General features: G+C 45.5%; 1 protein-coding gene across 1 annotated transcript in view; it reads left to right on the top strand.

Annotated features, from left to right (window-relative positions):
* LOC104126877 (DNA-dependent protein kinase catalytic subunit) overlaps window positions 1–10,743 on the top strand; it is a gene marked incomplete at its 5' end in the record, with an annotated part of 27,204 nt that extends 16,461 nt beyond the window's left edge. The window contains 10 exons of the mRNA XM_009639484.2: window positions 1,036–1,240; window positions 1,798–1,865; window positions 2,137–2,357; window positions 2,660–2,752; window positions 4,642–4,731; window positions 6,554–6,625; window positions 6,711–6,912; window positions 7,353–7,541; window positions 8,124–8,263; window positions 9,293–10,743. Of these exons, the coding sequence (XP_009637779.1) occupies window positions 1,036–1,240; window positions 1,798–1,865; window positions 2,137–2,357; window positions 2,660–2,752; window positions 4,642–4,731; window positions 6,554–6,625; window positions 6,711–6,912; window positions 7,353–7,541; window positions 8,124–8,263; window positions 9,293–9,497 (1,485 nt within the window). The remainder of the gene's footprint in view (window positions 1–1,035; window positions 1,241–1,797; window positions 1,866–2,136; window positions 2,358–2,659; window positions 2,753–4,641; window positions 4,732–6,553; window positions 6,626–6,710; window positions 6,913–7,352; window positions 7,542–8,123; window positions 8,264–9,292) is intronic.
* Window positions 10,744–16,546: the final 5,803 nt, after the last annotated feature.

Genomic DNA, 16,546 nt, shown 5'->3' with positions numbered 1-16,546 from the left:
TCTTTGCAGTTCTCATTTATCAGGATACTTAACATACTTTTAAAATACGATTTTATACGTTTTACATCCAAGTCATCTCAAAGCAAATCACAAATAATAAATGTGATAGTAAATAAAACCTTGACATTGACATTGTCTAACATGATGCAAAAAATCCTCTTAATACATGAAGCTATATGACATGCATTACATATGCATGTAATACATCTTTTGGGTTAGCAAGAAAGGTATATATAAAATTAACTAGGCTGTATTCGCTTGCTGTGTACTATGGTTGCTGCTAGTTGAAAAAAAAAAGAAAACAACAAAAAAAACCAAGCCCAACAAAACCCCCACACTTTCTATAAAGTACAGAGTATTCAAGCTCTAGGGGTAAAAAAAAAAGGTTAACTAACTTCTCCATCTGTGGATTTTGGGGTGGTTTTTTTACCATTTGTAAATTGAACAGTTGAGGGGTTCTTGGGTTTTGTTGCGGCAGTTTGAAAGTGTGATAACATTTAAAGACTGAGACATCAATTAAATGTTCTGATAATCCTATACTTAGCTTCATGATGGAATTTGTATTTGATTAATAGGTATAAATTTAAATATTTGTATTTTGTATTAGTATTTCATTAGCTGTTCTTAAATTTTTGTAAGCAGATGAGGCATGTGTATTAAGTTTAATGAGCAGCATTTTTGATGTGCTCACTCAGAATCAACCTGCAGCTGGAGGATGGTATGGGAGGGATAAGCTTCTGATTTTGATGTGGCAAAAAGTTTTATGATCTAATTCTACAGATCTTTGATGTCACTGGATTGGTGAAATATAGATATTTCTGTTGATGAAAGCTGGTGGGTCTACCAAACAGGCACTGAGAAGGTTCTGACAGGCTAGAAATAATGGAGAAAAAAAGAACTGGAATAGAAGAACAATTGATGTATTTTAGGAGCTCAGCTGGAGCTGTGTGTGTAGATAGGAAGGTGCTGTTTTGGTGTTCTTGGGGAGTTCCTGGCACTGTGTTAACAGGGTTCCTTTCTATAAATGAACTTCAGGCTTTTGGGAAGGACTTTGACCGCCATTTTGGAAAAAGCGGTTCTGAACTGTTGGATATGAAGGCTAGAGACTTCGATGCAATTGCAGCTTCTCTCATCTCAAAAATGAACGAAAACCATAAAGAACCTGGAAACTTGAAAGAATGTTCCCCGTGGATGAGTGAATTCAAAGCTGAGTTCCTGAGGAATGAACTAGAAGTTCCTGGTAAGTTCCCTTTCAGTGTCAATGGTGACCTGTCCCTTAGAAGAAAGTTGCTACTCTTGAGCTCTACTACTTATGTCGGCTGTATGGCCCTTCTTTCTGGCCCTATGCAGAGGTAGATTTCATCTGAAATAACTCTGTTCATTCATCATCTCTTAAATCTGTTCTCAAGCTGTAGTCCCAATTTTAAAAATTGTATCTAAAATTGTATCTTTTACTCAAGAACTTGGTATTTTTTTTAAAGGCCTGACTCCAGAAAATCTGATATATAAATCTAATACATGTTTAAATCTAGTTCAAAAAGGATTTGTCCTCTGAAACCTTTGAGCTGCAATTCTAACAGCTTAACAAGGAAAGACTATTAGTAATTCACAGATAAAATCATGTGATGTGTTTGATGGATTTTTATGCATTTTAAAATATTCTCTTCGTAGTTCTCATTCTACCAATTTGACAAAATATTTGCAAGCATGTTCTGTTCTTAAACACACTTTAAAAAAAAAATCTTTGTAACTTTTTTTCTTTTTTTCTTTTTTTTTTTAAACCCATTACCACTTCAGGTCAGTATGATGGAAAAGGGAAACCACTGCCAGAGTACCATGCAAAAATCTCTGGATTTGATGAACGGGTATGTTTATAAGTTTGAGTCAAAGGCCTACGTGGTATAAATTCACGTCCATATTCCTTTTGAAGAATTTGACGATGGCAAGGTTGTTGCTTGTGTATGCATCTTGCAGCACATAAAGAAAGGTCTGAAAAGAGACATTTGTTTTTCTGGCAGTAATTGAGCAACTTGATTATGCCATCTAGGAATGACAGGTATGCTTGATTTCAGTGATGATTCTGTAAGGCCAAGTCTTCTGTCACAAATATTTTGCTTTTTCCTGTCTTTTTCCAAGATACGTGTAATGGAATCCTTGAGGAAGCCAAAACGTATAACAATCCGAGGCAGCGATGAGCAGGAGTATCCTTTTCTTGTCAAAGGTGGTGAAGACCTGCGACAAGACCAACGTATTGAGCAGCTGTTTGATGTAATGAACATTATCCTTTCCCAAGATGCTACGTGTAGCCAAAGGAATATGCAGTTAAAAACTTACCAGGTCATCCCCATGACAACAAGGTAGGCATTTATCTTGAAGGGACAGAAATCCTTATGTTAACATCTGTTACTGTTGGAACATTGGAAAGTGAGATTTCTGGTTCAGAGTGTTTTGTCTTGGCTCTTTTTTTTTTTTCTTTTAAACAGCATTGAAATTGCTTTGTCTGGAAACTGTTTTTCAGAGTATATTTAAATTGGTAGCTTTCAACCTTCTTTTAGCAAGGACTAGAATGTGTCGCTTCCTATTTGTGGTGTTCTTCTAAACAACTGTGGTGTTCAACTCTGAGCTACTTGTTCACATCTCTGACTTTCTTTTGTTCCAGACTGGGGCTCATCAAGTGGCTGGAAAATACTTGTACTTTAAAGGAATTCCTTAAGAATAGCATGTCTGAAGACGAAGACCTCAACTATAACAGGTGATGCTTGGTTTAGCTGTCTGCTCTAATAGAGACCGCTAGTAACGGGGGTTTTGATACTGACAATCTTGTGGCAGCATTTTCTTTTTTCCAAAGAATAAAATAAAAGCACCCATGTGCAAGGAGGCAGTTTGTACTTCCTGACCCAAATTAGTAATTAGCAGCTGTTTAATGAGTACCATTGTAACTGGAATATCCTCCACCCAGCTTGTTTGAACAAGAGGCTTATAATCATGTGTGACGTCATTATCATCACCATTTCCTTATCAGCAGATTGATTTTACAAGCAAAGGATTTTGATCTCTCGATTAGGCAGGAAATGAACGTAGGTCAGAGTGATGGGGAGGGGAGCAGAGCAGAGACGAGACAGAGCTATTCAGAACCTGGGTTCGGCAGTGAGTCAGCAAGGGGGGAAATTGGCAGCAGATACACAAAACACAACTGTAAAAGAACACTGTCTCTGACTTTATATAAATGCTGGGTTTGAAGAAATTGGCTTTCTTTCTCTTGATTGTATTTGGGAGATAAGTGTTTGTAAATTGACTTAACTCTAGCATTTCAGCCCGTTTCTATCCTGGAATTTAGAAATGTGATTTTATTTATCAACATTGTTCTTAGTACATAATCTCTGTTTAGGTGGTGTTGTCAGCATTTATTCTTACTGGTTCTCTCATTTATGGGGCAGGTTGGAGGAACCTCCAGCACAAAGGTTGGACTCCAAAGAGTCTTTATTTCTACAGTTACTTGATTTGTGAGCCATTGAACTGCTACAGTTCCTGCATTGCTGCTGTCTGGTTCGCGCTTGTGAACAGCAGCGGTATTATGTTGGTCTCAATTCATTGACTGGGAAAGTGGAGGAGGACTCACATGGAACAACCTTGTGAGGGCAGGAAAATTTCTGATATACTGCATGTAGATGATCAGTGTCTTTCTAAAAACAGTTAATGATTTATCCCAAAAAATAGCTTTATTTTGTTGTTGTATATAGACTTCAAATATTTTCCCATGTGTTCTTTAATCAGGTCAATTCAGACACTTTATGTTGAGCTGTGGTCGAATTACAGGATTTGCAAAGGACAGTTCTGATGAAATCCTTGCTGGCAATAATTCATTTGGGATGCAGAGAATAACTTTCCGAAGTTTTGAAATCCTTTTCTTTATCCCAAAGTGATGGGCTACGCAGTCTGTAAATGACAAATACTTCTTAAATGGAAGCATCTCTATATCTCAGAACATGCTTTGGAAGGAAGAGAGAAGGCAGGCACCCTGCTGAGCTGCTGCCTCTCTAGAATAGAAATTTAATGTCTGGTGTGTTTAGTTAAGATGGAAGAAAAGTACCAAATTATTCTAAAGCAGTACAACTAATGAAGGCTGGCTTCTTACAGATTAATACCTTAAGTCCAAGCCCCCATTCCTTCCCTCCTATACACACTGAGGAGGTAACGGACTGGCTTCCTGCAGTCCCCGCCTGTTTGGATGGACAAACAGCAGCATGTATTGTGGTAGGCTACATAATGCCTCTGAAATGGCAAATATGAGACTGTTCTGAAAAATACCTATCCCTCCCTGGAGAAATAATTTGGGGTCTTTCTTCTCAAGGCAGCATCTAATTTTCACAGTACCTATTGACAAGTTAACACCTTTGAGAGGTCTAATCTTCTGTCTTGAGTGAAGCTGGGGGAAGGAGTTGGATGGATCAGCACATGCACTGACGGCCTAAGCTTCATTTCCATAGCAAGGCTAAAATTAATATAGGCTGTAGCTTCCTGATGCCTTCTATGCATAAAAAATCTCATGGGTCCTAGCAGCACAGGCTCAGCCTGTGGATATTCGAGGACAGAGTAGTAAGATGGCAGAGGGAAATAATCAACCCTTTTTTTTGTCCCTAGCAAAAAAGGACCTCGTGCTACCTATTCTGAGTGGCTGTCCAAGATGGGTGGGAAAGTGCAAGGCATCTCTCGATACCATGTTATGTACAGGTAGGTTTTAAAAGCGAACTACATGTAAAGCATAGAAACTAGAGTGTGCATACACACACGGTTGTAAAAATTACAGGAAAAATATGATCTGCATTATAATATGCTGGCTAGTTATGATTTTTGCCTGGTTTACTGCTTTGTCTTACTGGAGATGCTCTGCAGGAGGAGTTTAGTACTGCCAAAATCCTACCAGAGCACAGGAATGCTTCCAGAAGCTTGCTCGCTTCCTCAAGAAAGTGTCTAGAAGCAGATGCTCCTCTTCAACTTTATTTTCTGGGTGTCTTGTTCCTGATTATACAATTAGGTAGGCTGCCTCAGAGCCAGAACGCCTGCTGAAGCTGGACAGAGAAAGTCACTGTGATTCGCTGAGAGTTTAAGAATATTTGATGGCTTGGATCCTGCCTTGGGCATCCTCAGAGGAATTTCCACACCTGTGGAAATCTACATCGAGCACTGTAGTGGGGAAAGGGAAGTTTCCAGTGGGGCATTTCTGATCAGCTCATAACCTGCTTAAGCAAGCTTCTTGATTTTTAAGGGAAAACTTTTGACTCATTTATCTGAATGTGCCTGCATTCATATTTTTATTCAGGTCCGGAATGTGCTTTTGAAGTAAATTCCCAATCGGCCCCACTTAAGTCATAGAATCATAGAATGCTTTGGGTTGGAAGGGACCCCTAGAGGTCATCTAGTCCAACCCCCCTGCAGGGAGCAGGGACACTGCTAACTAGATCAGGTTGCTCAGAGCCCCGTCCAACCTGGCCTTGAATGTTTCCAGGGATGGGGCCTCCACTACCTCTCTGGGCAACCTGTTCCAGTGTTTCACCACCCTCATTGTAAAGAATTTCTTTCTTATATCCAGTCTAAATCTACCCTGGGTTAGTTTAAAACCATTACCCCTTGTCCTGTCAAAATGAGCCCTGCTAAAAAGATTGTCCCCATCTTCCCTATAGGCCCCCTTTAAGTACTGAAAGGCCCCAATCAGGTCTCCCTGCAGCCTTCTCCTCTTCTCCAGGCTGAACAAGCCCAAGTCTCAGCCTGTCCTCATAGGAGAGGTGTTCCAGCCCTCGGATCATTGTTGTGGCCCTCCTCTGGACCTGCTCCAACAGTTCCATGTCCTTCTTGTGCTGAGGGCTCCAGAGCTGGACGCAGTGCTGCAGGTGGGGTCTCACCAGAGCCAAGTAGAGGGTCAGAATCACCTCCCTCGACCATGCTGGCTTGCATCGCAGAGCTATCCCTGAGTGTGCAACTCTGCTGCTTTCAGATGAAACTAGGCTGGGAGGAGAGCACCCAGCGCATTCCAGCTGCTCACAAGCATTCAGTTTGCAGGACCAGACATGGGCTAGTCAAGAGCAGTTGCCCTCCCTCCCCAAATGCATATGGCATGGATGTCCTCAGCACCAGCTGTGTAGTTCTGTTGCCTCCCCTTGTGCTGTGCTACTTCCTCATGTCAATGTAGCCTCTGCACGCTGCTGAGAGATTTCGTTTGGGTCTTGGTTTCTCCACTTGGAAGAGACAATCCAGCCAGAAAGAGCACAGTTGCATTGCTGTGTTAAAACCTAACCCATCTACTTAATTTGGGGGGAAACTAGACAAAACTACACACTGTTTTGTATTAAGAAATGTCAGTCCTGAAAATAACTGCTTGGAAAAAAAAATCAGATAAATATCAGCTAAAACTTCTTGGGCAAACTCTCTGTGTGGCTTGCTGTGCTTTTTACTGGGGTAAGCAAAATGTGCTAATGCAGTCATGTACACATCTGAACTTTTATGTCCAGTGGGCTGTTATTTCAATAGCTAACGTTATTCTTTCTTTAATTTACAGAAATGCTAGCCGTACAGAAGCAGTGATGTCTTTCAGAAGCAGGGAAAGCAGTGTTCCAGAAGACCTGCTGCGGTAAGTGCGCTGTTCATGATTGCACGTTGTGAAATGCACGTTGGTGTTTTATCTGTATGCAACAAGCAACTTCTGTTTTGTTAAGGCGAGCCTTTGTGAAAATGAGTACGTCTCCTGAAGCCTTCCTGTCTCTGCGGTCCCATTTTGCCAGCTCTCATGCACTGATGTCCATCAGCCACTGGATACTTGGTATAGGAGACAGACATCTGTCCAACTTCATGATTAACAAGGAGACGGGTGGCATGGTGGGAATAGACTTTGGATACGCGTTTGGCTCAGCCACGCAGGTATTTGTTTTCTAATTAATTAGTTACAGCTTTTGCATTTAATATGTGCAATTACACGTGTATTCCCAGTACCAAATTCAATGCTGCTCATTTGCCATTGTTCGCATGCAAAATAATCTTTACAAGTTACTTCTGGTTAATAGAACAGAACCTCTGTTTCCAGATATGCTGAGACGAGCAGGGAGCTATAGAGTTTCATAGAGTCTTATACGGTGGTGGTTTGTGTAGTTCAGCCATGCTTTCAACCACTATCACTAAAAATTCATGATGAGAGTTTTGATGTCACAACTCGGTCTTGTTCTACCAAGTTGCACGTTATTTTCAGTTAAGTGACAAAGAGGGTTTCAAAGCTTAAAAAGAAAAAAATACTTCTTTCTAATCCATCTGTTCCAAGGTTTCTTAATGCTTGGTTTCTTTTGACTGTCCTTCCCCTTGGCTAGTTCTTGGGCGTGCCAGAGTTGATGCCTTTTCGTCTGACCCGCCAGTTTGTTAATCTGATGATGCCAGTGAAAGAGTGGGGACTCGTTTACAGTGTGATGGTGCATGCCCTAAGGGCTTATCGTGCGGCTCCAGATCTCCTCATCAGCACAATGGATGTATTTGTAAAAGAACCTTCTTTGGACTGGAAGGTGGGATTTTTTTCCTCTTTCCTTTTTCTTCATGTGAAAATTCTTTAACTGTAAAAGGATAAAACTGAGCAAAAAGGAAGTATTTTTTGATTCTCACTCTCAGTGTTCCTTTCATCTGTCTTTCTTTTATTGAGTTCTCAGAGAAACTAAACTTAAAGGATTTAAAATGAGAGAATTCTATATTGATGGACAAAGAATAGTAGCATATGTCTGTGTTGTCACTGTACTGTTCTTTATCTGCATGATAATCCTAAAAATGTGGGTATCTCTTGATCACGTCACTTATGGCAGCAGCATAAATATTTTCAACTTTTTGCATTGAGCCTCTTAAATTTACATAACACCACTGCATATATGAAACTAATAATTACAGAGAAAAAATCTGAAACTATCTGCACTTCAGTAACTCCAGTTGTAAATTAAATTTTAAGTCATAGGCAGGCTAGATACCATCTCACTACTTTGTCCTCCATTGCATATGCAATTAAGAGGTACTGGCTTGACTTGCTATGGTGTGGAGGCTTAAAGGTCTTTTTAAGTATATGATTTATGATAAATAGGGCAAATTTGTTTTCTTTTTAGAACTTTGAACAAAGACAGCTGAAAAAAGGAGGCACGTGGATTAAGGAAATAGACACATCTGAAGTAAACTGGTACCCTTTGCAAAAAGTCAGATACGTCAAAAGAAAGCTTACAGGTGCCAATCCAGCAACAATCACGTGGTAAGATGCTCTCCTCTTGCTTTAAACTGCTCCCCTAAGAGCTTTGGCAGTCTCCTGTGTCAGATTTTGCTCCCTTCAGATAGAATGGCAGCTAGGAAAAGAGAAGAGGCAGACAGGGCAAAATTTCAGCAAACCTCCTGTCAGAATCATTTGGGTCCACATACAAGCTCTCTGCATCACCCCGCCAGCCAAAACACCAAATACCTCCCCGTGAGCGTTCCTGCTCCAGCTCAGGCCTCCTTGAGCAGTTTTACTGTTCCTGGCAACACACGCATCCCCACCCTGTAAGCCTGCTGCTGAACTTCTTACTCCTCAGACTGCTGTTCTTTATGTTCTTCTCCGCAGCTTTTAGGCCAGGGGTAGTATTTAAATCGATAGGCTTCTGCTGGACGGTTGCTTGAAATGGAACCTGAACCAGCTGTATGGGAGGTGTGGAGGCAAGCTGCTTCCCAAAAACATCACATTCAAATCTGATGGCATTCCTCAGGTTATTTATATCAGTCTAGTCAAGTCTGGCTCAAGCCAGAATGTCTTTAAAGTTCAGTTAAAGTACAATTAATCCCTTCCATCCTCTTTTAAAGAAAACATTTTGGATTAATCAAAAAAAAAAAGTCAAAGCAAGCAAGCCTGTTTTAAAACCACGCTAATACTGAAAAGTGCAGGACTTGGGAGGAGTCCCTTTTGCGGTCAAGGCTGAAGTGGAAAAGGCAGCCAAATATTTCTTGCAGACACAAATCTGTAGGGCAGGTAAGGAGATAACAGCTTGGATGTGAACTGCTGCATCCTTCTTTCAGTTAGAGACCTGTGACAAGACTGAAATATTCATGGTTAAATATTCACTAGTAAAGGACACCTGAAATCACCGGTCTTCACTGGCCAAGCCTTCTATAGCTATGGAACAGTCTCCGCATCTTGAAAAATAAAGCTGCATGAACCGGTGTTCAAGTACTGCCTCGTATTTTAAAATCTGTCTCAGATTTTCTGCTTGTTTCCCGTAGTAAAAGCTTATTTTAGTGTTCTTAATTTTAGCGATGAACTACGCCTGGGCCATGAGAAGTCGCCTTTTTATAACAACTTCGCAGCTGTGGCTCGTGGTAACGCTGATCTTAATATCAGAGCCAAAGAGCCAGAGGATGGACTTTCAGAAGAGACCCAAGTGAGATGCCTGATCGATCAAGCGACGGACCCCAACATTCTTGGCAGAGTCTGGGAGGGATGGGAGCCCTGGATGTGAGGGACTGCTCGCTAAAGCCCAGTCTGCCTGGAGGAGGAGCATCCCCTAATACACAGCTGCAACCAGAGCAGAATTTTAAGGCCAAAAAGGGAAAAAAAACCCCTCTCTATCACTTTTATCATCATCAGTTACCTTGAGTAATACAGAAAATAGGGGTTTTTTGTAGTAAAGCTGTATTCAAATAGTGTTTTTTTTTTTTTAAATTCATTTTCTTACATGTGGTTCTGCAACAAAGCAGCTTTATTGTCTTTGTGTCAAAATCCGTGTAGGGGCTAGAGAGGCTACAGAGCTTAAAGATGAATTTGAAAGGGACTGAGATCACTCGGAGGAAAGCACAAATTCATACCCTGCAGACTTGTAGGCATCCCTGTAGTGCAAGTCTGTGCTTTTGTCTTTTACAGAGACCTTGATGGCAATCAGCTGAAACCATTCTGCAGACACGTTATTTGTAATTAAAACTAGAAAATTTTCGTATCAGTAGAAACAATGAAGCACCTGGTAAAAATAAACAGAAAGTGGCTTTTAGCTCTAGATAACACCTAAAGTCTCTGGATGGATATTTCATTACTGGATAATGAGAAAGTAATGATGAGACCGTGCCAGTTTGTTCCAGCAGATTGTTTTTTAACAATTCGAGCTTATACTCTGTTCTCTCTGTCCTTTAGAAGTCTGTACTCCTCATCTTGTACTAATCTGTTTGGCCAAAGCCAAAAGGAGCTGCTGCCGATGCAGCAGGGCGCTGGCAGATGTGCCAGCTGTGCCAGATGTGGCTCTTCCCCTCTGGCAGCCGGGTTTCAGGTAACCTTGGTGGCAAGTGCGGTGCAGCCCAGGCGGCAAGGGGGAAAGAGAGCTCTTTGAAGTATTACGGTCTTCATTGCCCACAGTTCGTTGTAGGAGATGGTTTCCACTGAGGCTTTTAATAATTATCGTAAAAGGTGTCATAAACAGAAGTCTTTGCCCTTTCGCTGCCTGCAAGCTTTCCCTCCTGCCTCCAGGGCGACGGGGCAGTCCTCGTCTCCCTGAGGGTCGCAGGCACCAGCCTCAAACGGATCTTTCAGCTGGAGAGCAGCCGAATCCGCCTCCTGGATACAGCTCCGCGGAAGGCTCGGGATGAGGAAGATCGCTCGCTGCGGCCTTTTTTGTTTCAGATGCTTTCCAGCAACAATTACAGTTTGTTACCTTCCTTCTTACTAAATATGCCCAATTCTTTGTGTCAGTAGTGTTATGAATCAGGACATTTGGAACCTTTTTATCAGCTTTTATTAATTAAAAATAGTGTTTGGCTGTATTTTTGTAAAAGAAACACTTATTTAAAAATAAAAATAAACTTTCAGATGTGTACCTCGTTTCAAAAGTTAATCTAGGGCACTTAATCACAGAAAGCAGCCACGTTTACCCATTTATACAGATGATAATTAATGGGCAGCGTTTTTTTCATAAAGTGTGTGTGATACAGTCTCTACACACCTTGAGTAAGATGTCTTGGTGCATTTTGTTCTCTTAATCTCTGGTATCAATAAAGACGGCGGCGTTTATGACTAAAGCTTGGTTAGGTGAGGCACTTGGCTTTCACATTGTCGCTCTACAAACACAAGAAAGTTAAAGCACAATAAAAAGCTACATGAAAAGGCGAGGGGACATTTGGAAATGAAGTGGCTGGTCATACGAGGTGTTTAATTGCACTTTTGGCACATACCTCTGATACTTAGTTGGTACTTTGACCTGTAATGCGGAGGACAAAGTTTAGGTTTATAGTTTAACGAGGCTCTTCTCTCAGCCTAGGACTTTTGATACCTTCAGCAGCAATAGCTGTTTGCGCCCAGCAGCGCCAGCCAAGGCTCCCTTGGCCTTTTGGAAGGGGCTGGAGGAGGAGCGCAGCCCGGCTTCTCCGGGGGAAGGGGACTGTGGGGAACCCTGCCCCGTGCCCTCCTCTCCCTCTAGTCCCTAGCGAAAGGCCCTCAGGCCAGGGCTGGAAGCCTTTGAGACAGGTGAAAGTGGCCCCCATAGAGCTTAGAGCACATCCATGACACTTAAAAGCTCAGTTTTGGCCTTGGAACAAGTGCTGTAATTGGAAGCCTCAGATACATCAGTCCTACTAGGGGTGTATTTTGTCAAGCTCAGGTGTCGGGTAAGGAGCAAAGCACAAAGCTGCTGGGTTTCCCTGGGCAGAAGCACATCCTATGCGACACAAGTGGGGTTGCCCCGGGGGTGCTTTCCCTGCGCAGCCGAATGAGCCTGAAAACGGCCTCCGGCAGATGGAAATGGGGGCTGCTGTCCCCAACCCCGACTGAAGAGCGCTGCTCTCGGTGGGACGCAGCAGTTGTGTGGAAAGGCTGAAGCCAGCCTGCGAAGCAGCGAGGAAAGCAGTGACACAACGAAAGCCTCCAGCCGCTGGGCTCGGTGCTTTACGTGGCGGGTTTGTTCGGCTTCCAGAAAAGAGTAAGATGATGTGCGGCTCGGAGTCGGAGACTGCTTCAGGTCTCATGATGCAAAGCGAAACTTAGCGACCATCCACAAGTGCGGCGGAGTATTTCCCTCTCAGATTAGATAGCCAGATGTGCACTGCATCTGGAAATCCATTAGTTGCCTCGAAGAAGCTATGTAAACCATTAGCATATGTTCTCAGTAGGTTTTTCTTAGTGTACGGAATCATTTCAATGCTTAAGCTAGTCCTTGCCATCCCCATCAATCTTACAATTTCCCTCTAATTAATAATGCTGCTAAACACAGAGGAAAGCTTCGCAGCCCGTGTTCGTCTCCTTTCCCACCTGATAGGGGTTCTCACACACCGCTTGTCACGCTCAGGATTTTTTCCTCGGTCCCCGCCACCCCACCCCCCCCAAGTTTAAATGTTAGCCTGAGGCGCCCCGGGGCTGAGCTGCCGTGCGGCCCCAGCACACGCTTGGGCACAGGAAGGAGCCCACGAGCTTGCCATGAGGCCAGTGGATTTGGATCACCTTCAGCCGTGGGATGAGGAGCCTCCTACAGCTCTTCTGGCCTCACGCTGAGGGCTTTGGCCAGCCGCTTCCAGAAGGCAGGTAAGCAAGCAGCTACATTTAGAGGTGCTTCTCCCCAGCCTTCACATTTTTTTCAAAATTGGGCTGTTGAAATAAGGATCAAAACCCCCTTTTTCCCCCTCACAAGTACCAAGGACGAGGGTCTGCCAAGTCACTTCATTAACACCACATGCCTCATTTGGAAATGACACGGGTTTTAAAAATTTCATTTTTAAGCTATGCCACTTGTAAAACATGGCCCCTATGCGGGCAGGTAGCACCCTGGCAGCCCCTCCCAGCACCCAGTGGTGCCATTTGTAGCAAGGCTTCCGAAGGGCTACATCTTACATTAAGCCAACAGTGTCCAGAACAGGGTGTTCAGGGGGGGTTGTGGCAAAAAATTTTGGGAAGGAGTGGCCGTAAGGGACTGGAAATTATTTGGTTACAGTTTTCACATTATTTACAGGGTGGTTTGGTTTGCTTTTTTGTTTGCATGGCTTTTTTTTTTTCCTTTTAAATGGGAGAGGAGAGGGTAACACTCGCTCTACCTGTCCATTAAACTCCCAGTAAATTATACTGCACAAGATTTGGTTTGGTGAGGCGGAAGACGGAGCTGTGCATTTGGTCTCACGAACCTCTCCCCTGCCAGAAGGTCACGCAAAACCTCTGCCAGGGAAAGGTTCCGAGCATCCACCGAAGAGCGTGAGAGAAGGAGGAGCGCAGGGCCCGAGGCGTTGCGCTGCCGCGGCGGCGCTCAGCCTTTCAGGATCCCGGGTACGCGGAATATTTAATTCAGCAATTCAGCGGCCACAGGCGCAGCTGAACAAACCCAGCCCGGGCTGGCACCGCCGGGGCTCAAACGCCCACGGGAAGTCAGAGCACAGAGTTTAAAAGAGCTAAAAAGAAAAATCCTTTCATTTACCGGCAAGTTCTCCAGCTGCTGACAGCGGGGCAGCCGCAGGCTGGATCAGTGCAATGAACTGACCCCAGTGAGCCCAAGCGACGAGGAAAATGCTGCTACAGCCCCTCAAGACACGGGAGGAGGCACGAGGAGTCCTGGCAGAGGCGGGACGGGGGGTTGGGGAGGGCCCGTCCAGAGTCACCACGCTGGCTGACAAGAGCCGACGCCAAGCTCAGGGAGGTACCGTCCCTCCCCAGGAGTGTGTTGTCAGGTTTTTTGATTCTCCCCAACAACTTGCACCTCCCTTGCCTGCACATCCCGTTCACCGGTTCAGCCCCCAGGGGCCATTCCTGGCTTCTGGCTGTGGAACCAAATGACCACTGCACTCCTGCTCCTGGGAGGGGGAGAAACCAGGCAAACCAACCTCCCGCCCCGCTTTGCCCCTTGTCAGCTGGGTCTTTGTCACCAGGCAGCCTTTCCCTCAGAAAGCTGGTGGGGCACCGTGAGGAGCTTCCCCTGGACAAGGCATCCTTCCCGCAATCTTCACAGAATCTCATAGAATCACTTTGGTTGGAAAAGACCTTTAAGATCATCGAGTCCAACCTTTAACCTAACCCTGCCATCCCACCACTAAACCATGTCCCTAAGCACCTCATCTATCCTTCTTTTAAATACCTCCAGCTCTGCAGCTGCCTCAGCCCAGCCCATGGGTGCCCCCCAGAGCCACCTCCTGAGGGCACTGCCTCAGCCCCATAGCACCCCAAAGGCAGAGGTGGGCCCCGTGGTCCCCACGGCACCAGCCCAGCCTCACCGGGCTCCCAGCCCCACTGCCCAAAAAAGTCCTGCATGTCTGGCTGGGTTGCCAGAGGCGAGCATGTCAGGAGGAGGATGGGGAGGATTAAAGCCAGGCTGAAGCATCGCCCCATTCCCTCGCGCTGCCTGGGTGGCCTGGCTCCCATTTTATCAGGAAAAACTATAAAGAAATACAGTGTGATTTAATTCCTGTCCCTGGAGGGCTCAGGGTCCTGGTGCTTCTCTGGGATTCGCAGCTGGCACTCTGGAGTAATTTAAAGTTTTGTCTTTTCTCTGCAAAAGTTTCTTAGAGAACAGTTTCTCCTCTTGTCTTGATTTGGAGCAGGAACCTCAAGCAGGTTTTAGAGAAAAATATTCTGAAATTCATATGTTCAAATGTTTCTTAACTGCTGTTGAAAACTTACTGGAGTCCAGAAAGCAGCCGTGATTCGGTGGGTCGGGTCCTCCACAGGGCGTGTGAGGGAATCAAGGGCTTGTCTCGGCTTCACTTTCCATGCAGTTATTTATGCAAACGGGAGCAGATGCAGCTGCCGAGATGCCAGACAAATCCACCCCAGGAAAGAGCATGGGGCACAGATGTAGTCCTGCCTTCAGCCCAGCGCGTTGGTAAGCAGCAAGTGCCACTCACCTTGCTCCTGGATGCTTCGTTGCAGGTGTAGTGCTACCCCAGGGCTTCACACCCTGGCACATGGGGGAAACCCCCCGAAAGGCACTCCCAAAATCGCACAGCTCAGTCAGGCTCAGCAACAAACACAACCAACTCACCTTCCAGGGGACAGCCATCACCGCTTGGTTTTGGGGGAGAGGTGGTGACAGGTCTGGCCGTGAGCTCTGGACACACCTCCAGGTCCTGATGACACCGGGAGCAAAGCTGCACCCTCCACGGTGGGGCTTGGGCATGACACGGGTGGCAGACATTGGGGCTTACACAGGGCTCCCGTGCCCAGCAGGTCGCTCTTTACCGAGGGATTTAGAGAACCTCATCGCCGTATGGCAGGGTGCCCAGTGGCGGCCGGTTGACCTGGCTGTGTGTCGTGGCTCTTTTTTGGGGGGAAACACGTGATGGGCATTAAATGAGACCGCTGGGGCTGGCGCAGTTGCACACCAGCACCGTCCGATGACCAGCTGCCCTTTGGGGCTAAGCCCTTCAGTGAGCTGAAAGCATAACGCGGTTCCACCCACAAGCAATTAAATGAGACGCTTTCCAAGACAAATTCTGATTTTATGGCTACGAGGGGTGAGACGCATCGCCTCTTGGCAATCGATAGACCCCATCGCAGAGGAAGGGGGAGGGAGAGAGCACTGCCTTGCATTTCTGAACTGCCTTCCTGTGCTTTGTGCACCCCCCCTCTCAGGCCGAGAAAAGGCTCCAGGGGCAGCAGGCGGCGGTCGCAGTTCCCCGCCGGAGAGCCGGGCCGCGGGCAGGTGGCACGGAGTCGTGTGACATGAGCGTACCCCAGTGCTGGAGGGCAGAAAGTAACGGCACTCAGAACCGGCTTTGGGCATATTATGGGGATTTTTTGATGATGTGGAAAAGGAAAATTTTTTGGCCCGAAAAAAAAAAAAAAAAAGCAACCACTTCTTGTGTCACTGTCAAGCTCGGTGCTTATTGCTCACGTAGAGAGTGGCTGTGCCAGCAACCCCCTGCGCAAATCAAGCTCATTTCAACACAACGTCTCCATGGGGTTAACTGCGGCACCGGAGTTAGAAGCAAGGCAAAGCAAAGCCCCCCGCATGCGACACCTCGCCTGCCAGGCAGAGCACACTTACCCGGACCCCACCAGCCTTCCCACGAGGGGGCTACGGCCAAAAGGCGAGCGTCTCCCAAGCCCTGTCCCAACCATTTATGTTAAAATACAGACCCTTTGATAAACAGCCGCGGTACGGCAACAGCTGCGGCAGCGGCAGATGGAGCCCTGCCCGGAGCCAGGCAGCAGGCCCGGCCGCCCAAGGGCCGGCATGACCGACCGGCACGTACCCACGGTCCCCGGAAAGCCACCGCCGAGTGGCACAGCGTCACGCCAAGGGGGTCATCTGAGTGCTGGGCTGGGAAGTCAGCGGCTGGGCAAGTCCTACTGAGGCGTCATAAATCTGGCCAGGTCTTCTGGGGGAAAAGAGAAAAAAAAAAAAATCTTAAAATAGATTTTTTTAAAGGTGTGGGGTTTTTTTTTGTGTGTGTGTTTCTTTTGTAATTTGGTCAGTGGAGCACCTGGGGGCGGGGGGTGAAGCCAGGATTTTTAAAATGGTTTTATGTAACTGGAGAAAGGTAGCATTTCACATATTTGAAACGAAAAGATTTAAATTTCTCTGATACCTGCCGGTTTAATAGTAGTAGTTCA

The sequence above is a fragment of the Egretta garzetta genome, unplaced genomic scaffold (genome assembly GCF_000687185.1).
Source record: "Egretta garzetta isolate BGI_Z169 unplaced genomic scaffold, ASM68718v1 scaffold35, whole genome shotgun sequence".
Lineage (NCBI taxonomy): Eukaryota > Metazoa > Chordata > Aves > Pelecaniformes > Ardeidae > Egretta > Egretta garzetta.
This window is presented reverse-complemented; position numbering and strand designations above follow the sequence as displayed.